The sequence below is a fragment of the Leptosomus discolor genome, chromosome 1 (genome assembly GCF_034619465.1).
Source record: "Leptosomus discolor isolate bLepDis1 chromosome 1, bLepDis1.hap2, whole genome shotgun sequence".
In the NCBI taxonomy this organism is placed as follows: Eukaryota; Metazoa; Chordata; class Aves; order Leptosomiformes; family Leptosomidae; genus Leptosomus; species Leptosomus discolor.
The window spans coordinates 179,975,145-180,000,014 of NC_141391.1; the positions used below are offsets into that span (position 1 = coordinate 179,975,145).

The following is a 24,870-nucleotide window of genomic DNA, read 5'->3' on the forward strand; positions in this document are numbered from 1 at the left end:
GGGATTGGCACCGAATCATTCCTCCCATGTCTGGCAGGGTGCCTCGCAGACACAGAGGTGACAAAGCCCTTGCTCAAGAAGCTTATGCCGCACTAGAAGCATCAGTGACCAGCAACAGGCCCTACTAAGAAGGAAGACAGGGAGGGTCAGCAGCCACGGGCAGAGGGAGCGTGAACGGATCGCCTAAGCCATTTTGTTTAGTGTATCTATCTCACTGATTTTTTTACCACCTTCCCAGTTCTTTCTAATTTGATACTCTCCAAGAGAGTCAGGATGGAGATTAGCAGCGGGAAGGCAGTCAAAAAAGCGAGCCCCGAGGGAAGAGCTGAACATGCAGGTGGATTAGGATCCCCTGACAGCGCGGCGAGGTCGGGTGAGGTGGCGAAGCAGGGCCGGCAGCTGTCACGCCGCCGCACAGGCTCCGGAAAGGTAAGGGGACTCATTTTTCCTTTCTTTAAAAGCTGTTTTTGCACCAAGATAATGCTGCGAATGTGGACGTGTGATTTTTCTTTTTAACCAGGCGGCCAATATTCCCCTGGCCTTGCGCTGCGTTCGCACCAAGCGCCCCGCGCTAGCGACTCCCACGCTGGTGGGCGCGCACGCCTCCCCGCCGTCCCTCCCCATATACGCCGCGCTGGCGATATGGCGCCGTTATCCTGCCGCAGGTAGGGGAAAAAGGCTTTTGATATGGATAATATGGCGGCCGCACCCGGCCAACACGGCCCCCGAGGGGAGCGCGACGCGGCGACGCGGCGGCTGCACCCCGCCAACATGGCCCCTGAGGGCAGCGCCGGGACGGCAGGCGGGGGCGACCGGGCCCGGGCCGCCGCGCTCCCCGCCCCCGCTGGGCGGCCGCCGCGCAGGCGCCCGGCGAGGCGAGGCGGGCCGGGGCGGGTCGGGCCGGCGGCGGCGGCTTTGCCAGGGAAACGGCGGTGTTGAGGGCCGCGGCCCTGCAGCCCGCGCTCCGCCATGCCCGTGCGCTTCAGGGTGAGGCGGCGCGGGGCTGCAGGGCCGCAGCCGTGGCGGCGGGGGGACGGGGACGGGGACGGGGACGGGGACGGGGGGGGGGTGCGCGCCCCAGCGGGGCCCGGGGGGCGGCAGGCCCGGCTGCGGCCGGCCGGAGGAGGAGGGGGTGCAGCCATATCGGGGTGCACCGGCGAAGCGGGGAGGCCTTGCGCTAGGGAGCGCCGGCTAATAAAGACAGGCAGAGTTCAGTCGTGTGGGTGACGCAGCGTTCGGGCTGTATTTGTGCCTGAAACTTCATTCCCTCAAAGATTTAAATCAGGTTTTTTGCACACGTTTAGCGCATGAAGGTACGCCGCGCTTTTTCTGCAGAGCGATCAAGTAGTGTTTGCTCTTCGGTGGGGGTGGGTTTGGAAGGTGCAGAGCAACCCGCCAGCTCCGCTGAATCCTGCCGCGGCCGCGTTGGCGTTACCCCCTCGTAGATCCGTTACCACCATGTGCACCGGCCACTTGACGGACACCTCTCTGTTTGCTGCAGGGACTGAGCGAATATAAGAGAAACTTCAAATGGAAAACCCCAGGGTTTTGTAGCCCGTCCCAACAGCAGAAATCCTTGTGGGCAGGACTTCGGTCGGATCAGTTTGGTAAGCGCCCCTGAAAGCTGCCCCTGGGACTGCAGGCCCTGGCACTCTCCCAGCTGGCTCTGGTGGGGATGAGCCTGGGCCACTGTAGGCCTGGAGCGGTTTGCTGTGATTGAGTGAGTGGCCACAGTGAACTGGTAGTGTTTGCTGTTAAAAGTATATTCCTGGTCATCATTTAGAATATGGTTTTTGAATGCCATGTTCTTTCTGGCTACACTGAAACTTTCTTTTAATGTTAGTGCTATTTATATAAAACCTGAAAAATATGTGGTTTCTGACATGCAGCATACACTGAGTCCCAAACATGAAGCACAGATGCAGTGTTAACCCATGCAGGGTGTGTAGAAGGAGGCACTGGGTTACCTGTGGTGCATGGAAACAGTAAGTAAAATTCCATATTTAAGAGGAGGCTAACTTGGGGCAAAGTTTGATACAAAGTAAAATTGTTACGGAGACTAACACAGACAACTAACAGGAAAAAAAGATGAGCAGTAAATGGAAGAGCTTATGATACTGTAGCGTAGGAGCTAGGGATTGTAAACATTATCATGACAGGAAAATGTGGGGTTGGGAAGTAGAAGACAGTGGAAATAGCATCTGGATTGAAAGGCCCGTAGGGAGTTGAGGGATAGGAGTAAGCTGGAGAGTGATGACAGCTGCAGTGCTTTGAAAAGAAGCAGTAAAAAACAGGAATTACTGTAGTGGCAGAAGACAGATTAACAAAATTGTGCAATTCAATGCAACCGCACTACGCAGTCTCTATAATTAGAGTCCAATATATTCCTTCCTACAATATGATAAGTGTTCTGAATTACAGCCTAGTAATTAAGAACTGACCACTGGGAGTAGGGTTTGGTTTTGGTTGAGATGCTAGGCATTTTAATAAATAATTTAATCTTGCTAAAGATTATGCTTTGTGTATATTACTGCTTTCTTCCATTACTGCAAAATAAAGATTTCTTTAACCTTGCCTTCCCTAGCACATGGCTCTGTCTATGGGTACCTGTACTGAAGAGTATAACTTCTGCGAATTCTGAAGCACCTGAACATCCAAACACATTAACTTCTTTTAAAAAATGTAATCTATGCTTCTTTTCCAGTCAAACTAAACAGCAAATTTTGCAAGACTTGCAATAAAGTTATGAGTTAGCAGTGCAGCAGTTTCTCCTCCTCCTGATGTTGTAGTGGTGTTTTCTGTACGTGCTTGGTGTAGTTTTCCTACGTCTTTACGTTCATTTTCACTCCCGCCTCTTTTCTGGCCATTTAACCATCTACATCTTCAGATGTCACTCTTAACACCTCATAGGACTTGCAGATTGGTATTGATAATTCACTATTCCTACCTTGTTACAACAATGGACTTCCAGCTTTTGCTGTCAGCTCCGTCAAATTTGCTCTCAGCCAAATTGAGCCTCTTAATGGTTTCCTCCAGCTGTACAGTTAACTTCTCATTTAATATCTCCAAGTTATTCTTCGCTATTCGTAGCTTCTCTCCACTGTCAGCTTCCTATTGTTCAATAAAAACAAATGTTACTTCAGGTTCTTTCTGTTGAAACACATAGCTGGCAGTTTTAAGAATGACTTGGAACATCACCACAAAAAGTTAACAGCTGCAGGTGCTCAGAGTTCCTTCCTGCTGCTTTTCCAGTGTTCATCCACTGGAATTATTTCCTGCCACCTGTATGTGTTGTTGGACAAACAGACATTCTGTGTACCTTTCACCGTAGGTTACATTGCTTTTTCATGAAACAGGAGTTTCTCTCTCTCCCAAGAACGTGTTTCTTTTGTCCAGTTAGGGGCCTTCACGTATTTTTCTGTCGCAGTTGAGTGCTTGGCAGTTGGATTATCATTTCCTGCTTTAAATGTGTTCAGTCGTGCAATCCTCTTGTTAAGATGGTGGGGTAATTTTGTTCTAATCTGCATGTGTAAAGGCCAGCAGCTCTTTAAAATAACTCGATACCTGGTTCTGTTACTTAGTCTTTTTACAATTTTGGAGATGTTTTTGTGTTTGTACTGTAAAAAGTCACTGGCTATCTGAGATGGTCTTAAATCACAGTTGTATTACATGGATAGGGATCCGACGCTGTCCTGTAACAGTCGGTGAGAACCTGTTCAGCGAGCATTGTGCATGTGTAATGAGAAGTGTTTGTGGCATGCTTTATCAGTGCAGGTCCGTTGTTCTCTGTCTATGATAACCCTGTTCTTTTCGCTGGCTGTGTTAATTTTGTTCTTGTTGTTCAGCTCCCAGAATCAACTTGCAAAAGATTGTCCTGTGGCCATATTTGCTTTATAGAGTTTTATCCAAGATGGTCCTGGAGCACCACGTTCCCGTCTCTCTTTAGTGGAGGGGAAAGGCATTCGTAGATAGGAAAGAAGGCAGAATTTCACAGCCATGCCCGTTGTTTACAGGCTGTCATTGCTCAAAGATACTAAAATAGTTTTTTCTAATCATCACTTGTATGATAAACTTTAGTTTATTCTTGTAATAGAATGATACTATGTCTTCAATAGAATGTTTTTGTTAAACCTAATATGTCTTTCTCAGGAATCACCAGAGAACCAAACTTCATTTCCAAGAGAAGGGTACCTCACCATCATCCACAGATTTCCAAGTCCTTTGAATGGACAGGAGATTGTGATTTGAATGACCCAGTTGAAACTGAAGCTCTTAGGACTGCGGAGTTGCAGACAGACCACAATAACAATGATGTGAATCAGGAAAAAATTGAAACACCAGAAGGACCCAGACTCCCTCCAAAAGTTCAGTCAGATTCAGTAGATTCTAGAGGTGAAACAGCTCTTGCCCTTGCAGAAAACAGCATGAAGAGATCACCCTCTGCAGCTCCAAATCAAACTGAAGCATTTTCATCTCCAAAAAAGGAACTAGAAAAAATGGGTAATGGGGTAAGGGAAGATTAAAAATTTTTTTTTTAATTGACCAGTATAAAAATTACTAATCTGATAGTTACAGTAATTTAATGCACACACACTAGCCTCTGTTGTTTGACTCTTTCCTTAGTTCTGTATTTTGATATTCTACATTGTAGCTTCTCTGTTGGGAGAACAGTACTTTTGAGACCAGATTTTGGTTCTACTCAAGTCAATAGGAATTTGCCCTTAGTGTGCCATCACTATTGATTTTGATTAAACAAGGATTTAGCCAATAATATATAGACTTTTGGGCGTTGTTTGCTATAATGAGAAAATGTACTTTGCATTCATTTAATTCAAACAACCAAAACCCAAACCATTGGTTTGAAAGCGTGCATTGAAAGGTATCTGACTTGCAAAAAACACTGGAGGAAAGAGAACACTCGGTGTTGGTTTTCTTCTCTTTTTTATGTTGTCAGCTTCACAGAGTCCTTCAGAGGAAAGCAGGCATGAATATTTCACGTTTAAATACTTTCCCCAGAAATTCTGAATATCAAAGCCAATTTGTTTGGAAGAGTCCCCATGAAAAGTCACCAATACTTGCAGCTGAACAGGTAACTTTAAAGAATCCAAAAGTAAATGAATACTTTCTTTTATGTATCAGCGAAGTTGCTTACCTTCCAAGATTTCCTTTCTTCCTGTTTTGCCTGGGGAACAACAAACTTTAATGTTGTTACTTTATTTTTATTTTTTTTCCTCTCAATATACAGAAGTGCAGTATAATTAGATTTGTTTTCTTGTGATCCTTTATTGTAGTCAGGTCTAATTACTCATTCTCCTTATCCCTGGTTGTATTCCATCCTTTCTAACAGGAGCATTTTCTTCTGTTTGCATTAATTTACCTTAAGAGCTCCAAGATCCTACTCCATGTAACCCTTTGTTTTTATCATTCTTATATTGTCTAGTATATAGCTAATCAACAGTTATCCAAGTTAGGGTATAAGTCAGACCTAAACTTTCATAGCAAAGGTGGGGAAAATGCGTGCTTGTGACATGTTCTTGGTCGTTTTAATTCAGCAACTCATGAGGAGATGATACCTTACCATGTATTGGGCAGGTTCTCTACCTTGGTTTATAAGACAGTATTGATTGGAAAATAGTGGATAGCTCATAGGACCCAAGCCCTAAGCATCCAATTCTGAAACACAGAACAGTTGTCTGTGGCTTACGGACTGGACGTGTACTGAGGACTCATAGGGAAGTTTTATGCCATACGTTTTTAAAAATGTGATCCTACATACCACTCTGAACAAATAAACAAGACCTCTGTTAGTGAGCTTCAGTAAGAACAGTGTTGGACCACAGGTTTAACTGTGTCAGTCGCTTTTAAATGTGCGTTTATCAGATTAAGTTTCTCTTCAGTTTGTCCTAGAAGTTGATTAGTCTGCGCATGCTGTATTTGTACATGTGACTGTCTTTCTGCTCCTATGTGAGTGTATTTGCGTGAATTGGTTAACTGATTTTGAAAATTTAGCCTTAAGGTAAGCAAATCACACTCTTGTTTTGTTTTGTTTTCTCTCCCCCCCTGCAGGTTCTTTGCAACACAAGTAAATCCATACCTCCGTTTGATTCTCCTGCAATTATTTCTGAAACTGCATATGAGAGAAATCTCAAAGGGTCTCCTCCTGTTAAGGGTCCACAAGAGAGAGGTGGTTCAGACGAGAAAGAATTTCTGGTTCGTGAACAAGTAAATATTTCTCTAAAAGAGAGGCCTTTGTATAATTCTGTAATTTTGATCTTTTCTATAACGCAGGGCTGGGTTTATTTTGAAATTTTTAAAGCTGTTGCTAATGACACTGGACTCAGTAGTGGTTTTGCTATGAAAGTAACCTGTACACAGCTCTGTTTGCTGTTAGGGGTTTCTGTAGGGGATTCTGTAGTTTCTGTAGTGCATTTGTTCCGTTTACGGTGACATTTTAAGTGTATTTTTCCCGTCACCTTAATTTGAGTTTTCAAGTGGGTTCGTTCTTTTTTTTTTTTTTTTTTTTTAAATTGAAACTTTGGTTTTAGTCATTAGAATAGTTTCTGAAATCTAAATCTCTGGTTTATATTCTCATTGGTAACAGTGTAGTCTCTTGGTATGTAGGAGGGCTGGATGGGAGGTCTGGAACTTTTTGGATCTCATAAATCAGTCATAGTCTGAATTAAAAAAAATACTTTGAAGTTTGGAAGATACCACGATGGGAACTGATTTTCAGACGATAGTTGTAATTTGAAGAAACATGGAGGAAGGGTTACAATTCATGTTCCTTTGTCTTGATAAGTTGAAAGGTAAGTAATTGTATTTAGCGCAGGGCTATAACAGGACATTGTGTAGCCTACATAGGCTCTGTTACTTAGTTCAAAACATTAAAATGTCTTTTATGGAAGTAATTCGGCTGCCTGAGGCCTTGCATTTCCTTGCCTTGCTGTTGGCTTGGACGAACTTCAGTGGCCTTTAGGAAACATGGGTGTGGCCATTTTTACAGATATGTTTAATGAAATGGAATTGTTTCAGACTGAGACCTAAAAATAGGTGAAAGCAGTTTAGACTGCATGACAGCTTACCTGTTTTGCAAGGTGGGTGTACAAATGTCTGGTTTTGTAGCAAACTGCCAAGTGTAGCATTGTCTAAATTCCTGCAGATTAGCTAAGCATCCTTCAGGTAGAAGGACCACATATGAACCTCTTCAGTAGCCATCTCTTCCTTGATGAAACAGGAAGAGCCATTGTCAGACAATACGTTCACTAGGACCATTCCTGGGGAAAATGCATACCTACCATGAAGTGCCTGTGGCTCCACTGAAGCTGTTGGTACTTTTGAGGTTCTTAAAGATGGTTGTTGGCTTGGAGGCCTTGTCATTTAAAACTCAGACCTGCCCAGTGCTTTAAATCTCATCTGGGAATGAGGAATTTTATGTCCCCTTTTGCCTGTTTTAGCAGATGTGAAGACAGCTTGAAAGGCATAAGGCTTTCAGGAAGTATTTCTTTGTTTTTAATATTGGAAAGTCAGGTTATATTTTCCCAAGAGAGCTAATTAGTGAGCATGGTGGTATTAGGTCAATGGTTGGTCTTGATGATCTCAGAGGTCTATTCCAACCTAATGATTCAATTTGATTCTGTTAGATTCTATTAAAGTGAAGGAGGAGGAGGCATGAGAAGAGAATTTTGGTGAAAGTGTCTAAACCACTTTTTGTTTATTCCGAGAGGATAAAATAAGCAGGAAAAAACCTGTCTTTTATATGAAAACTGAACATGTCCATCTGACCCTTAATAAACCAGAATTGCAGCAAATTAAAAATTTACCTTTTAGTTTATTATAAATTGGTTTATCTTGCTTGACTATAAAGGTAAGAGGGTTTTTTTAAATTATTATTTATTTATTACAAATTCCAGAAATATACCTGTTAAGTCTTACACAGCTCAGGTTATAATGCACAGGTATTATATTATTTTTTGTCTGTGTTTCATGTCAAATTCATTTTGTAATGTGTACAAAATGGATCATCTGACTAACTGGATGTTGCACTCAGCTTTGGCAGTTTGCTAGTTTATTTTTGTATTAACAAAGGAATGTTGTTTGTATTAAATTCTTGTTTGTATTAAATATGCAAACCAGCTAACACTGAAATAAAATTAACTTTTTGTGAAAGCTTGATGTCAAAAGGAATATGAGGGTTTTCAGATTGTTAGCTAATGTGGTATTTTTAAAATTATCTTTGCCTTAGAGTAAGAGGGAAGAACCATTTCAAAAACCAGCAGAAGATGCAGCAAAACAAGGGCAATCAGAACAGAAACATCCTAAACAAAGAAATAAGCAACATATCAGTGCAAAGCCCCTCTCTTTACATACACGTCGTGGGTATGTATAAAATAGGAGAACCTAGCCTAGTGAGTAGGTGTGCAGTAGCCTAATATTTAGAGTGATGGATGATGGGACTTTAACCACGCCATGCTACAGTTGGGCAAATGTCCCCTTGCAGCACTGGGATTGAGCTTCCTGTGGGTACATCTAAGCCTGGTGTTAATTTCCATCCCCTTCTCTGGGCACCAGAAATGGAAGCTTTGTAAGCACACTCGATCAGTTGAACCTTCTGATGCAATAATAATATTATTAATAAATTTAAGATGAATGAAATTGAATTGGGGCAGTGCTGCTAATAAACTTTCAGTGAGTGCTTTGGAAGTTGTAGTCACCTTTCAAACTGGTTTCTTGTGCTTGCTCCACACCTTAAAACTGTGATGATTGTACTGGATGTCTTTTTCTAGTCTGTACCACCTTCTGTCCCAGAGTAACAAAAGCAAACACATGAGGTAAATCTGTCCCATTTAGGGTAATCTGACCAGCATGGAAATAAAATGAAATCCTACGTTATTGAGCACTATCAAAGTATCTTTTTCTTCTGCCACATACATACGTTGCAGGAACTGAATTCATGTTTCCATTTTCTACGCATCTGAGATATGCCAAGAAAAGCCCAGAATGAATGTATAAATTAGTCTAACTCTGCTATCTTTATGCTTAGTGTATGTCCCAGTGATTGTTTTCGTTCACATGACTTTCTGGCAGTGTTAAGGCATTAGATTAAAGATGGGAGAGGAGACTTAGCTAGGTGTGAATGTTGGTGGATATTGGGAGATAATTCTAAAATGATCACCCAAAATTCTATGAAATAAAATCACTTTATGAAGAAATGAGTGGCTATAGTGTAGTTAAAACCTTTAACTCTCTGGTTTTCATAGGTTTTTGACGTAGTAGATTGTAGCCAATTTTGCAGTGAGTAGTGTGTAAAATTCTTGATTGTTTGCTATGATTTTTTTAATTTAAGAACAAATTTCTGCCTCTCATGCCTTCAGTGTGGTAGCATAAGACAAAAGTTTCCAAAACAGTCACTGGGCAAATAGCTGTCAAAATGTGCAAGTTCTCAATATGGAGACAGGACTGTCATTTTGTATGCAAGCTGCATTGCATGGCCTGCTTTTGCAGCAGAATCACTGGGATCAAGGCACAGCAGTGATGCGGTTTTTGAACCAATCCGTTAGTTTTGCAACCAAAACTGAAGGAATTCTGTCAGTTTCAAAGAAAGGGACATATGGAAAGAAATTTGAAATCTAAAGGGTTTTTTTGCCTTGGTATTTTTCTTTTTACAAGGTGCATTTTATTCTCTGGTTTCAGGCTTTTATGATGAGTTTCTGAGGAAGGACTGAAAAAGAGGGCTTTTTCACCCAATGCTGAATATATTGAAATAAAGTTAGTGATGTTCTGAAGCAAGATTAAAAAAAAAAACCTCTTTAGATTTAAGCTGATAAATCCACAGTTCAGTGCTTAAGGACTTGAAGTATTGCTTATTGCCTGCTATAGGTTAGGTGGTGTTAATTTTTCTGTGTATGTCTGTGTGTGGCAGAAGGAAAAATCAATCCATCTTTTCAAGTACTGAGGCCTTTTGAAGATCAAAGCCAGTAGAACATAGTTAGATGAATTATACTGACCATTGTTCTGTAGTCAGATGTTTCTAGCTCCCGCAATTCACCCCACCCATATGCAGAGTGCCTTTAGAGTGGAGTTCATAGAAAGAAATGTGTTGGACACATTAGTGCCAAACCAGGCATTTTTGCTTAAATGCACTTTTCATCAGTGGCTTAAACCAAGATGCTGCACTTTGCATTGAAGTAATTGAGATGTATGTGCGCATTATGTTGTGCTGATTTGGCTGTCAGGGCAGAAGGGTTGTGAGGAAAAACCAACAGGAGTAACTACTTGAAGAGCCACCAACTGTGAATGAGCTTTCTCACAGCTTTCCTAGTTGCATTGGTATGGATGAGCTGTGTTCCAAAGCATGTGTTTTTCACATCTCAGCCCTGGCATTTAAGTGCAAGTATACTTATGGTTGCTGATACAACAACTTTAAAAGTGCTCTTAAAGAGTATTCTGGATATCAAGCTTTACCCTTTCTGTCTTTTTTCCCTCTCCTCATTCCTGATTTCTTAGGAAGATGAACACTGAATATAGGTCAAAATTTTTGTCTCCAGCCCAGTATTTCTACAAAGATGGAGTTTGGTCTCGTATCAGGAGTAAAGTTCCCAACCAGGTGAGTATTCTTAAAAACCTGAAGCCTGAGTATGCTTTGTATTTTGATTTTAATGTGCAAAAAACTTTGACTTGTGGTGTTTATAAGATACAGTTTTGAGATTGTAATGCTAATGACTCAAGCTCCCAGAAGTGAGTATACAAAGAAGATAAGGTTCTGACAAGCCAATATAATATGTAGTAAGAAAAAAAAAGAAAGAGACAGTGTAACTTCGACATTCTTTTAATGTGATATACAAAGTGAGGGAGGAGCTTTGTTTCCTATACCAATCAGAATCATCCAGAACAGAGTTTCTTGGAGCAGATAATTGTGGCATTGATGTTCAGCCCAGTTGTAACAAGCATAAATTTTTAAAATGTAGAATTAGATGATAAGAGATTCCAAGGGAATAAAAGGAAGAGGCCAACCTCTGTATCAGCATAGGTTAGCTTGATAGCCGAGACCAGTCTATTAGCTTGTCGTACTGAATCTGTTCAGAGCAGCCGGCTGAATTCAGTCATACTCGGCATAAAATTCAGAGTTTCTCTTGCAAGTTTCAGCCAATCTAAGTATTTTAATGTAGTTTATTCAATAACTGATCAATATTATACCGTATAGGAACTTGTTTGACAGAACTCTGAAAATGCTGAATGGCTTCAGGACCATGGGGTTTCTGAGGAGGATTGTTGAGTATGGTTTCATGAATTAGTCCAGTAAATCAGAACCGTTAGCAGTACGCTAAGAAACTGCTAGAGCTAGTTCTGCAACTGTCAGATTTCACTGAAGTGACTTAGGCTTCTCCCAGCTGATAGAGGAATCCTTCATGAGACACTGTGTGTTGCTAAATGTGTGGCAAATACTTGGAAATGTGAATTTCCTCATTAGTTGGAACCAAGCTGATGTGGAAGATAGAACTGGAGTGGATGGTGCTAGGGTACTGGGCTTTGAGATTTTGGAAATAACGCTCTCTGGGACTTGCAGGAGTAGTGTGGTAGCATTCAGTTTTATGTTTTCTCACTGGACTTGAGCTAGCAAGTAATTTTATTTCTCTTTTTAGGCAAAAAGAAATCTATATTGAATAGAAATGAAATACTGAATGAGAACTAGGTCTCAAAGTTCAAAGTATATCATTGTTTGAGATAATTCATAATCAGATTTTGGGTATGCATGCATGAGATAATCCATTCTGTGAAAACAGCCTCATGAGGATGTTAGAAGACTAAAACAAGCAATATTTTTGGGTTTTTTTATTTGTATTAATACGTGTATTAGACTTAGTCTTACTGTCATTAAGGCTGTAGAATAATCTAAACTATTGCACACAGCCTGATTGCAAGCAGTATACAGAATGTTTCCACAGAATATTTTGCCATTTTTCCGGCGTGTAAGTCGTCTGTCTGGAGACTGGATGTTGCATCAGTAGCATTCAGAACAGTCAGGAGCAGCACTCAGCTTCAAGAGCAACTGACTGGTAGGGCAAGTAAAGGGAAAGGGATGCATTGCCTTGGGGTGGACTGCATTTGTGGCACAGCCAACTGGGAGGAGTCACTGCAGTACAGTCAAGGGAAAGGAGACTGCAAAGGGAGGGTGAGTGTTCTGCTTTACCGGGCAGGGTCCATTCTGGGTCATGTTTGAGAGATGTAGGAAGTAAATATAGGCAGCATTTAATTAGAGCGCATGAGAAGCCAAGAAATTGCCGCACTGTAGGTATGTGTTTTGGATGTGTCTGAGTTGTCCATGGAGATTTTCTTGCTGACAAGGGAATTGCAGAGGAAGTGAGAAAGAAGTCACTTGGGAATAGCATGAAGAATTCAAAAAAAGAATTACTAAGGGTTTTAGGGCCTTCTAAATGAAGGAGTTGTGCTGGGTAGTTGGAAGAGCCAAATTTATTTTAAAACTGTAATAACAAGTATTTTACTGATGACAGATGTGCTTAGATTACATACACATTTTTATGTACGCATACCTACATTAGATTCTAGTATGAGTTCATGTAGAAGAGACTTTGATAATTGGAATTACCTGAATTTCTCCTCTCTTAGACTTTAAGTCACATGCCTATGAGCGTATGTCATGGTTTAACCCCTCCCTGTAGGCAGCTGAGCCCCACACAGCTGCTCACTCCTCCTCCCCAGTGGGATGGGGGAGAGAATCAGAAGGGTAAAAGTGAGAAACTCGTGGACTGGGATAAGGACAGTTTAATAGGTAAAGCAAAAGCTGCATGTGCAAGCAAAGCAAAATAAGGAATTCATTGACTCCTTCCCATTGGCAGGCAGGTGTTCAGCCGTCTCCAGGAAAGCAGGGCTTCATCAGACATCATGGTTACTTGGGAAGACAAACACCCTAAGTCCAAACACCATAAGTCCCTCCCTTCCTCCCTCTTCCCCCACCTTTTATTGCTGAGCACAATGTCATATGGTCTGGGACATCCCTTTAGTCTGTTGGGGTGAGCTGTCCGAGCTGTGTCCCTTCCCAGCTTCTTGTGCAACCCCAGCCTGCTCACTGGTGAGGTGGGGTGAGGAGCAGAAAAGGCCTTGACTCTGTGTAAGCACTGCTCAGCAATAACTAAAGATCTCTGTGTTACTAACACTGTTCCCAGCACACATCCAAAACATAGCCCCATACTAGCTACTCCAAAGATAATTGACTGTTACCCAGCCAAAACCAGTACAGCGTGTCAAATTAGAATAATATTCAGCTTGTGTAAATGTGACACCGTGTGGGATTTTTTTTCTATAGAGTTTTTTAGTTTGCTGTTATCTTGTTAATATTTCCATATGCATTGTTGAGAGTTATAACTCTTCATAAAGAATTTTTTTGTGAGTGTAGTGGAAACAAAGAGCAATATTAAAGCTTGGAATTTTCCAGTATTCAAGACAGATTGGAGGAAAACCAAAGTTAATTCTTAAAACGTCTGTTAATACAAGAATAAAAATCCCAATAGACCTGTTCCTTGGCCAGGCTTCTTTTTTTTTTTTTTTTTTTCCCTTCCTTTTTTTTTATTAGCATGTATCAATATTTTTCTTCTAAGAACCACGGGAAGGGGCCCCAGCATGGCTAAAACAGTGAATAAACCATTCACAGTTGAGACATAAGGAACAATCTAGCCATTTGACAAATACATTAAGAGCATTTTAAAGAAAATAGTCATAACTTGGAAAAAGCGTCAAGTGCATCGGTTTTGTTGTAAAACAGCAAAGGTACTTAGGCCATTCACAGAACAGGCTGCCCTGCAGTCTTCTGGTTTCTACATGATTCCATACCTGTTCCCATCCTAATGCACTGACATGAAGAGAAACGTTCTTCAAAGGTCTTCTCTAACCTCTGCCTCTGATGAGTTGTTGAGACTCGCCCCTGCTGAAGATGCCTGCAGAACATCTTTTGCTTAAGTGATTAGATGATAAGATCTGACTGATTCAGTCTAGTTTCTACCTTAGTTGGGACCGCGCACGGGTAACTGTGGGTCCAAAGCAGACTTTCTGAAGTTCTGAGCCCAAACAGGCAAAGACCATGATAGAATCCTGGTATGACCTTAGCCGTAGTGATTACTGCCAGGCTGCTACTCTACAGTACATTATTAAGGGTTGCTTTTCAGCAGTCAAATGAAAAAAATCTCTTTGAATTCTGCTTTTGAAAAATTAATGCAGGCAATTCTTAATCACAGTAGGACTCTCTGGGCTTGTGTCCTGCTGAGATGATGCTGCCTGCTGAGTCACCGAAGGAGACGGTTGTCCTTTGTACTTCTTCACAATTCAGTGGGGATGTAGTATTCTTCCTCCCCCTGCAGTGTCCTGTTGCTCTGGATTTATATTCCTTCTGTTGTGGCTGTCGTAATTAGTTTTTCATTCTTCTACTTAAAGTGAATAATCCAGTAGATCACTTGCACCTCAAACTTTAAACTCTCGTCTTAAAATGACAAGTATACATTTTTAATGGGCTGTTCTTGGAAGTTAGCAGGTCAAATTGTGTGTTGTTAGCTGATGTGGGCTAAGTGGATTTCATCTGCTGCATCCAGTTACTTTTAGTGGGTTTAGTGGAATTTGGCCCACTTAACTGTTCCTTGCAGGAGGAACGATGTGAAGCCTAGCATGAAAGAAGAACAAATAAGAAAAGCTATGAAAATGTGCTAAAGGAGGTGTCAGTATTGCTTTCCTGTTCTTTGACGAAATACCTATTTCCTGTGAGCCAGAATTCACACAACAGTATCACAAAGTTATTTTTGATCATTTAAATGTGTAAGTTTTGTTGCTGTATTTTCTTCCTGCACTTTGTATTTGGGTGAAGGATACAAGACAGCATGAATGTTGAAACAGTTTTAACCGTAAAAATGATAGTGTAAAATCAGCAGTATAATGTCTATAAAGAGAGGGCTTACCACTTTTTTTTAAGACCAAACCTAACATCTCATTCTTGCAGTTACACATAGCCTAGAAGGAATGTTTTTGTTATTATGTCTTACATACAGTGACACCAAGAGTTGTCCTGTAATCATCGGCTCCTCACTGAGAGAAGATTAATGTAGAGACAGTTGCAGTGTTCATAGCCTACAAACTCAGTATTACACATGCACATAGGCCCCTTGACTTGAAATAATCATGAATTAGTATGTGGTGAATGTGTTTTTGAGTGCTAATGCTTAGAAATCTAAATTCCTCAAGGTTGTCAAAAACCGGTGAAATACCAGTGCTGAAAGGAGGCAGCATAGAGCTATATTGACAGGTTTTTAGTCTTTAATTTCTTACTTAGACTGAAATAAAGTTAGAAGGGGGATAACAACAATGCAGTGTTGAGAGAAAAATAAGAAATTTTAAAATAATTCTGTATTCCTCTCCTTAGGCATCTCAAAACACCTTAAATTCCATGTGGTATACGGAGGTTGGTTTCATCTAAGTTCCTGTTTCAATGTTTGGAGCACGGTGTCTGAGCGCTGATGGAAAAACTAGAATCCAGCAGTAAACTTATTCATAGTTGCTGCATAACTTTTTGTGCTCATTGAATGAGTAATTGACAGTTTTGCTTTGGCTTCATGGCTCAAACATGCTTACTAAATGCACACTTTTGTTATTTTTGCATTCCTTTTGTTGCATTTACTGCGGCATGCAATGTTTGTGCTGTGGATGGCCCTGTATTATGAGTAACTTGCCTTTCTCCTTTAGCTGCCATTCGCTAATGCAAATATGTTATAGTATTATAGCCTATTAGTGAACTTTAAACAGACATGCAACTTAGAAACCTTGATGTGCAGGTGAGAGAACTTCGAGAAAGAGCAAAGGCTTACAGGCAACGAGTAGAGGGAACACACTTCTCCCGATATCATCTCAATCAGATCCTGTCTGATAATAACAGTCTTTGGGATGTGTCCTCAAATTCCAGTTCAGAAGAAGGCATCAGCAACAACATCAGAGCGCTAGATCTTGCCGGGTAAGGTCATCATTCCTGCCTGTTATTCCTGTAGCTTTGAAACAGAGCAAGATGCTAAATACAGGCTTAGCGTAACTGTAAGATCATGGATGTTTGACTGTATTCAAGATGCAATTGGACAGGGTGCTAGATAATCTCATCTAGGCTCCCTTTCCCCAAGAAAGGTTGGGCCAGATGGTCTTTTGAAGACCCTTCCAACCTAGGCTGTTGTACAATTCTGTGATACTTAAATTCTTTAGAACAGATGAGGTCGTTTACCTTTTCACAGATAGATCAGTTGATCTGTTCTTAAACTGAAAACGAGGCACAGTCCAGTCTTCTGAAAGAAGAGAAAGTTACTCCTTTATAATTCTCCACAAATGCTTATTTGGTGTGTCAACCTTGGTCTCATCAAGTCTGGAGGAATTTCACACTGAGTTGTACTGAAGTAATACTCTTCTTTCCCCTGGAATGATATGAAACATGTTTTGCCTACTCAGGTGTTATCAATGTTCTTCTCAAGATTAATTGAGTCTTAGACACTGTTTAGTTCTGAGATGAAGACTTACGAACTGGAATGGTGTACGTCTATTTTCTCCTTTCTTTGAAGGTGATCAGAATTGGCAGATACTAAATCCCTCACTAGGAAAATTCCAAATTAGTGTTTTAGTAAAAGATACAGACAGCTATTGCTGAAGTAAGGAGGGGAAAAAAAAGCCATTCGTGTCTTCTCTGAGATCTGGTATTTAAAAACAGTGCCTTGGATGCCTCTGTCTGTAGTCCACTTAGGCTGCTCTATGCACACTACTTGTGTGCTTGGGAGAGATCTATCCATTTGCATGGCTATAGCTCTAATATGGGTTGGGGGATGACACTATAATGTGTGGTATTAAGTATGGCGTAAATTTTTTGGTTTACTGGTTTGTGGTTTACCTGTGAAATACGTATCCTTTTACTGATCTCATTTATGTGCACTGGGCCAATTTGCACTGATTTGATTCCTGTGAGCAGTTGATAGTTTGAGACTTTTGAAAGTTGTGCCTGAAGAGAAGTCTTCTAAACTGCTTGGCTTACAAAATTGTGTCATCAGGCCAGTCCCTATGCATAGAACTAGTTATTTTTTTAGCACTTCCGATAATCTAACTTGTTGTTTAAGTTGGAAATAGAGCCCTAATTTTACCTTACATTCTTGGAAATGGTAATCCAGGAAGAGTTTTCATAGAATCTAGTTTGAAAATGGGTGGTGCTTAAACAATGAAATCTTCAGTGGAAATTTGACCATTCATCATGTCAGCTGTACCACTTTTTAATCTCTCAGCTGTACTTCTGGCAAATGACTGAAGTGGATGAATGTGTTCTACATAGACACGTGTATATCGTGCAGGTCAATGGTGTGAAACACTGCTTTCTTTGTTCCCTAGAGTTTCTGAAAAAGAGACTGCACCAAGCCCCAAAATGCTGCAGCAACCTGACTCCAGAGAACAGCCACAGCAGGACACCACTGAGAAGAAAGACATGTCAGATGCTTTAACTGTTCCAGTCAAAAGGCGTTTAGTTTGGGGTGAACAAGAAGGTGCTGAGGAAAGGGAGAATCAGCAAGCAACAGAAGAGGAAATAAACCAAGATGAACAGGCTGCAGTCGTGGCTCAGCAGTTAGAAGAAAACAGTAAGGATGCCAATGAAGATAAGAAAATTGAAGGGTAAAACTGAAGATTTTTGTGGTGTATATATATAAAATTTTTTTTCCTCAAACACTTCAGAAATTTGTAGGTTAACTAATTTTTGTTTTTAAATCAGTTTTACTTAAGAGGATGTAAGTTGGTATGACACTACTTCTGTTTTTAACAGAATGATAAGGAATGGGAAAGTTCAAGACATGGAGCTGGTTGGTGGGAATGGATCTGTCGTTAAGAATACTGGATTTCTAAATTGCCAGACAGAAGTTTGTAGAAGCATGAACAATTCTAATGTTTTTTTGGTTTTTTTTTCTCCAAAACTTTAAATTTTTCAGTATGGGCCTCTCAGAACAGACTGTTCATTACACAGAAGCCAAGTGTAGTAAAAATTAAGGCTCACAATTTGTTTCAGATTGACAGTGTAGGATTGATAGGACTGAAAGTATAGAATACATGCTAATCTTGTGCTTAAGCATCTCTTTTTTCTTAAAAAAAGTTGTGGGCAAAGATAAAGGACTTGGGATTGAAAAATAACTAGCATCAAGTAATTACCGGTGATTATGCTTCTGAGCACAGGTGGGAAGAAGGTGGAGGGGTATTTAGAAATAATGAGAGATCAATTCAGTATGTGCATAGTATAGAGCATAGCACTGTATTTGACCATTGAAAGATCTGAATTGTATCTAGTTACAGAAGTCTCTGGCTTTTTACTATGCAAGTTTTACATACTTTTTTTGGTAGAACAATATTTTAGTTTTATAGATATTTAAATCTGAGTAACTTTGGCCCTTGTTGCCGTACCATCTAAGCATTTTGTATTCCTCTTTGGGTTTTATCTTTGCTATTGCAGCATGAATTGAAGGTAAGGAGTCGTAATTATCTCCTTTGGGGGTGATATCCTGTATGCAAAACCCAGGCAAAGAAAGATTGAGATGTTAGACTCAAATAGAAATTAAATGCAGGCCTTCAGAGCCATCATCCTGAAAACCTTCTTAAGTTTCTATCTAATTCTAGAGATTGTCTAGTTCATAGATGTGGCTCTGATTGACATCGAAGATTTTCTGTCATCCTGCAATGTGGTTGAGTGCGTGTGCTGAGATCTGCTCTGGACTTGGCCATGCAGAGCAGCTTAACACTTGCATGTTACCTAAGCCTACTTGAGAGCCAGAAATGAGGCATTCTTTGCCTATATGTCCTCAGAGCATGTCTAGCATGCACTGATAAGATCAGGCTCCTTGCACAGCGTGGGTATGCTGCCACCGCCTTTTGAAACGCATCTGGAGAAAGAAGACAGAAGTGGTAGTGCTGATTTATTTAATAACCTGGGGGCTAGAGCGGTTACATAAATGTGGGGTACTTGGTTTCAGTTCCATCACATTGACTGAAAAAAGTCAAACCCACATTCCCACCTCTACGGTGGCAAGCGGTTCAAAGTTTTTCTGGGTGAGTACTCTTTCCAGCCCTCCTGTCAAGTCTCTGCTACCGTGCAGGAATACGTTCAAAGTTTATTGGAACAGAGAGAGTCTGAATTTGCAGCTTGAGACTGTTTATGTATTTTTGTCCAGTTACATTAAAAAAAAAGATAATACAGAAGCTGTGGCTCAAGAGCTGGATTCCAGGACTCCCCACTGCAAGCAGATGTTTTAGCTACAGGCTGTTGGTGTTTTATGGCCCTAACTGTCTTGCCTTAGGCTTCATTGTAGGAATGTATCAGAAACAAAATGCTTGAGTGCACGACTCCTGAGTCCTTAGCTAATCCTATAATCATTTCTCATTTTTTTTGCAGTGAGAATGCCTTAGTATTGAATTCTTCTGCAGCTGCGTCAGCTTCTTCTTCCGTATCCTCGAGGACAGGCGGCAGGCTTCCTACTCCAAAGCTGAGAGCGCTTGGTGGAGCTCAGAGGACTCATCATGATCTCACTACCCCAGCTGTTGGTAAAAAGACTTTTAAATACAAAGCAGTATTTCAAGAACCAAAAAAACCTCAAGACATGTATGAATTAATTTATTAGGTTATTTAAGGTAATAAAGCATTTTTCATCTTCTCCACTACAATAGGAGGTGCAGTGCTAGTGTCTCCTCCTAAATTCAAGTCTTCATCTTCACAGCAGAGAACCCGAGGCTTAGGAACAGACCGTTCTTCAGCTAAGCAAGGTGCAACAGAAGCTTCAAAAAGAAGGTCCTTCCAGGTGAGACAAAAAACCACTTACCATTATGCAGTTTAGGAATGTGCTTTTTTATTTTTTTCCTTGACTTGAAAGAAATTCAAGGGGGAGAGGTTGGGTGCCTATGTACAAGATAGGTAAATGTGCCATAATAGTTTTGTTTACCCTTTCCTTTACTTTGTGCTTCTTTTAATTTGCAGCTTGCGTAGTTACTAAGAAAAATAGAAAAATTTAGGAGTTGTTTAACTGTCTTCCTCTCAAAATTGTCGGGTTTTTTTGTCAGGTTATGCTTAGTCTGTGTTCTGCAAAGACAGTTCACTGCATACATCCTCTGTAGTAAGTTCTGTAATAGAAGCAGACACAATTGAATGAGAAGTTGGTTATAGAACCACAGAATCACAGAATGGTTTGGGTTGGAAGGGACCATAAAGATCATCTAGTTCGAACCCCCTGCTGTGGGCAGGGACACCTTCTGCTAGAACCAGGTTGCTCAAAGCCCCATCCAACCTGGCCTTGAACACTGCCAGGGGCAGCCACAGCTTCTCCAGGCAACCTCTTCCAGTGCCTCACCACCCTCAGTTACGTTGGTTTAAAATGTAAGAACACATTTTTTTGCTGTGAAGAAAATAGGCTTTTGATTTGAACTGACTAGATTACTCACAGACCATGTTAAACAGTCTTTATTAGGAATAGATTTTCTTTAAGCTGTCTCACAAGCTTGAAATACTTATTCTTCCAGTACCCTCGTGAAAAATGTAACAGTGTAAAGCCAACATACGCTGCTTATGGGAGGATCTTTGCTGGAGGGCTGTATATGAGATGTTGTTTGTTTGTTTGTTTGTTTTCTTTCTATTCTGTTTTAGCCTGATGTGGAAGTGGAAGCTGTTCCACTCCTTACCTCTCCACCTGCTGGGCTGGGAACTTTGGATCCTCTGCCACTTAGGCAGGATCACCGTCCTCCTAACAGTGTTTCTGATGAACCAGTTCCTCTTGCTTCGTCCCATCAAGAGCGTTCCTCTACACCTCCTGTGCTGAAATCAGCCAAAAGCTGCTCTATGCCTTGCTGGAGTCCCTCTCGTCGTATTCAAGGGACTCTCAAGGATCCAGAATTCCAGCATAATGGTGGGTTTTGTGAATTAACTGTCTGTGTTAGAGTGCTGCAGGATGGAAATGGCTACTATGCAGTGTTCAGGCCAAGAAAGTGCTGAGCTTGCTGCCTTACAGACTCTACAAAGAATGTGTTGTTTGTAAACAAAAACTTTTCTACTATATGTTTAGTCTTGCTGAGGAAATGTGCACAACTCTCCACCTTAATTTCAGATTTCACTAATGTCATTGTAACCTAGCGATCCGTTGTCTAATTTTGCCTTATTGATTTCAATAAGTACTTACTCATTATGAGACTAATTTGGTTAAGAATGAACAGTTGTAATTTTTAATCTTTAGGCTACAACTGGGTGCTGTCCAGCTGCAATTGCCAACAGCAGTGTGTAACTGGGGATCTTTATAGTGTAGTATTATTTTCCAGGAGCTGTGGATTTCTGAGAGATAAGCTCCTTAAATATTTCTGCAGGATATGGAAACAAAAAAGCCATCTATAAAAGATGTATTGTACATTGAGAAAAAAAAACATTTCTTGGCTGAGGAGGAATTTGGGCTGGAGCATTTCAGAGATTTTTAACAATATTTAGGGGTGCTGGAGCATAAATTTGATAAAGAAAAGAATCCTTCACCCCATAGTCAAAATAAACTTTATGTGCTTAAGTCTCCATTCCAGAGAGACTTTCTATAGCTGCTTAAGGTCCCACAATTCTTGGTCCTTTCATTGTACAGATGAGCTAAACTAAAGTAGTATTTCCATTCTAGAATGGAACAACTAGTTGTCAGGTTAAGTGGGATGGTGAAATCCAGAGCTTGGAAAGAGGTTAGAATCAATGCTCTGTTCTAGCTCTGCACCTCAATTGCAGTTCAGTAACTTCTATCATCCACCGAAGACAGGTGCCTTGAGAAGAATACAGTGAGTAAGTTTATATTACCTCAGCTTAGAGTAAAGGAGTCTGGAATTTTTGGTATGTTTGCTATTTATAAGAGTCATGTTTTGGAAATAATGTTGCAGCATTTTTAAATGTTCTAAAATGAAATATTACCCTCTGTCTATTTTGAAACGATTGAAAAATGTGCCTTTGACTTTTTGTCCTAGGGATTGTTGGCAATCCAAAAATGAGATCTTTCCAGTTACCCCTTCAGGAAAGAAACTATAATGATGAAGGTATTTCTTATCCCAAAGTGTTGTTGTATATCGTGTGTATATTGCCTAGATTAATTTTAACCTTTGCACTAATGTGAGAGATCTCTGAATGCAGTAATACTGGTTTATGTGCTTTGCATGAATAACTGCTGCGTTGTTTCATCAAAATAATTGGAAAATACTCATCCCAGTAATCTGAAGTATGAATATGAAGGTATATTCTAGTATGAATAAACCATTAAATGTGACTGAAAAATTATATAGACCGTTGCGGTTCGATATGATTAGTATAGCTTGCTCAGTTCCATACCTGAAATGGTTTCCTCCAAACACATTTTTTAAGCCTTTGTGTTGATAGCAACAGAAGCAAACTGCAAAATGATCACAGCGCAGGTTGCAGCTCCCGTAACTTTGGATGCAAATTAAAAAGTACCAAAAATCTTAAAGATTTAGCTTGTGAGACTTCGGCACCAGGTATGCAGCATACAGGGATTCTACAAACTTAATTTCACACCTGTTCCTCTGCTCAGTGTTTTAGGGGTGCTGATGCCATCCTGTTACTCTGATTGCTATTTTGTGTTTTTTTTTTTTTTTTCTGTTTACTGTAAAGTTATCTGGGGGAGCAGCCAGCACAGCCCAGCAGTGCCTCTTCTTGGCCCTTTTGTGGACAGATACAAATACAGTCTTTCAGCAGTGTGGGTCAACCAAAGGCACTATAGCCTCCTTAGCTTGAGCTGCTATACATCCTTTCTTGGCATGGTGTATGAGGTTGAGCTTGGTGTGGTGCTGTGCTGATCACGATCACCTGTGTTTTCTTCAGATTAGAATATCGTCAGAGCAACCTTATATCTGATTGCAGTTTATTTATAAATACACCACAGAGAAACCAAAAGCTTTTTTCTGTACCCCTTACGTTTGTTTGCTCCTTGGTTTTAACCAAGGTTCAGGCCGGTTCTCTATTTTACTCATTGCAGTTGGCTGGAAAATGTGTGGGTTGTGCAGATGGCTCAGCCAAGCATCTATGTATCTACATAAAACATGCAAAATCCTATAGTACTCTGCAGCTTCCCACAAGCTTGCTGCACACAGATTAAATGCTGTAACTGCTGTTTCTCTTGCTTTTTTTCCTATGAGCTGAGTGTATGAGCTTTCAGAAACAGGTGCAACGTGCCAGCTCACAGACATTTCATGTGCCTCTATTAGCTCACGTACATACAAACCTGGGAGTTATTCCAACGACGTGTCTGTTTGCAGAAGTGCAGTTAGAAGTTTTCTCATATATGGGAATATAGTTGTTATGCGGAATGTGTGAGCCTGTTACGGGCTGTTTTGGATTACTGTATTCCAAGAATTTAGAAATGCTGCAGAACAGTTGACTGAAACACTGACAAGGTACAGGTCCTATTAGGACTGAGTTGTGGAGTTTGTTGTTGGTTTGGGTTTTTTTTTTTTTTTTTAGTAGGCGGGTCTGGAAAGTAGTGGTGCAGTTCTTTTTAATCCACTGCAGGAAAATAGGTGTAATTAAGGTAATTTTTCATAGAGAGTGTCTTGACAGAGCTGTAGTGGCAGTTTAATAATGATGTTAAAGAGGTATAATGTTTTGCTTTATCAGAGAAGCAGCATCCAGGTTGCTTAATTGTAAGAGTTCTGCTGCATGTGGAGTGGACCCTGTATTCAAAAGGAAGACCTTTCAAAAGCACATTTTTAAAGCATGCTTCTTGTTGTCTTTGTGTTAAACTTCCTGTTTTCTTCAGAAAACACATTTCTTTTAACAGCTCGTGGCACACTAGCTGGGTTTGGCACAGAAGGGCTCTTGGCAATGTAGCTTCTGATATTTTAGTTGTGTGTTACTCTTAAGGTTGTCACTTTGCTTGAAGTGGTGGGTTGCTTTCATGAATGCTATTATCAGAGTCTATATATCAACTTCAGTAGCAGAGGAACAATTTCTGAGGTCTTCTGACCCAGGAGAGTAAATGCAAAGATGACTTGGAACGTTGGACAATTCCCAGATGACAGTAAGGATCTCATTCTGGAGTTTGTGAAGAGTTGGGCATGTAGCTCTCTTATACTTATCTAGGATCCTAGTAGCTTTCTGGTGAGATTCTTCATGTCAGTTACCAAGTAATAGGATTAAAGCATAATAGTGATACTATTTTAGTATCCGTTGTGAAAGAAGGCTTAAAAATATTTGCACTTTCAAAGTCTGCCATGAGTGTCAACTGTGTTTGAATATGTATATTTAATCTTCCTATTCACTTTTTCCCTTGTTGCTTTCCCCACAGATGACAGATTGTCTCAGATTTCTGCTCGCTCGGCAGCATCTAGCTCGCTTGCATCTCAGGTACTGGAAAGAGCTCAGAAGAGGAAGGATTTCTGGGGCAAGACATAATCTCTCCCACCTGTTTTATAGAAACTGTTCCATAAAATGATTTCTTTTTTACAGTTTGTAGTGTACATTTTAAAAAAATGTGACTGTGGATATCATGCAGCATCCTTTCACTTATCACTAATAAGGCCAAATTTTTAAGACTTGCCATCCCAATTTAAAATTTCAACATTTAAACCACTGTTGAAAATATAGGCTCTTAATATCTGAGAATTATGTCTTAATTCACTATGTCAGTACAGCCATGTGGCTTGTTTTGTTTTGTTTTGTTTTTTTTCACGGTGGCACTTCTTGAAACTGAGATAATTCCTTTTTTTTATGCAACCTGTGTGTTACTTTTCAAGGTATTCTGCTGCAGTCTTGCCATATGACCTGGGACAGTATTCAGGGGGGCAACATCATCATTCACTTAA

At 40.6% G+C, this 24,870-nt stretch overlaps 1 protein-coding gene across 3 annotated transcripts; it reads left to right on the top strand.

Annotated features, from left to right (window-relative positions):
* The first annotated feature begins 258 nt into the window (after nt 1–258).
* SAXO6 (stabilizer of axonemal microtubules 6) lies at nt 259–24,460 on the top strand. Of its 3 annotated transcripts, XM_086471942.1 has the most exons (16): nt 274–429; nt 1,502–1,607; nt 4,150–4,508; nt 4,955–5,089; nt 6,067–6,210; nt 8,243–8,376; nt 10,504–10,603; nt 15,419–15,457; nt 15,828–16,003; nt 17,404–17,682; nt 19,445–19,593; nt 19,717–19,794; nt 19,825–19,847; nt 20,687–20,945; nt 22,024–22,092; nt 24,354–24,460. In XM_086471942.1, the coding sequence occupies exons 1-16, from the start codon at nt 274–276 to the stop codon at nt 24,458–24,460; spliced, it is 2,313 nt and encodes a 770-aa protein (XP_086328068.1). The 3 variants fall into 3 exon arrangements, with proteins under 3 accessions (XP_086328086.1, XP_086328068.1, XP_086328076.1); XM_086471960.1 differs by having other exon boundaries at nt 259–429; nt 19,717–19,847; XM_086471950.1 differs by lacking the exon at nt 274–429 and adding an exon at nt 970–987 and having other exon boundaries at nt 6,067–6,222; nt 19,717–19,847.
* Nucleotides 24,461–24,870: the final 410 nt, after the last annotated feature.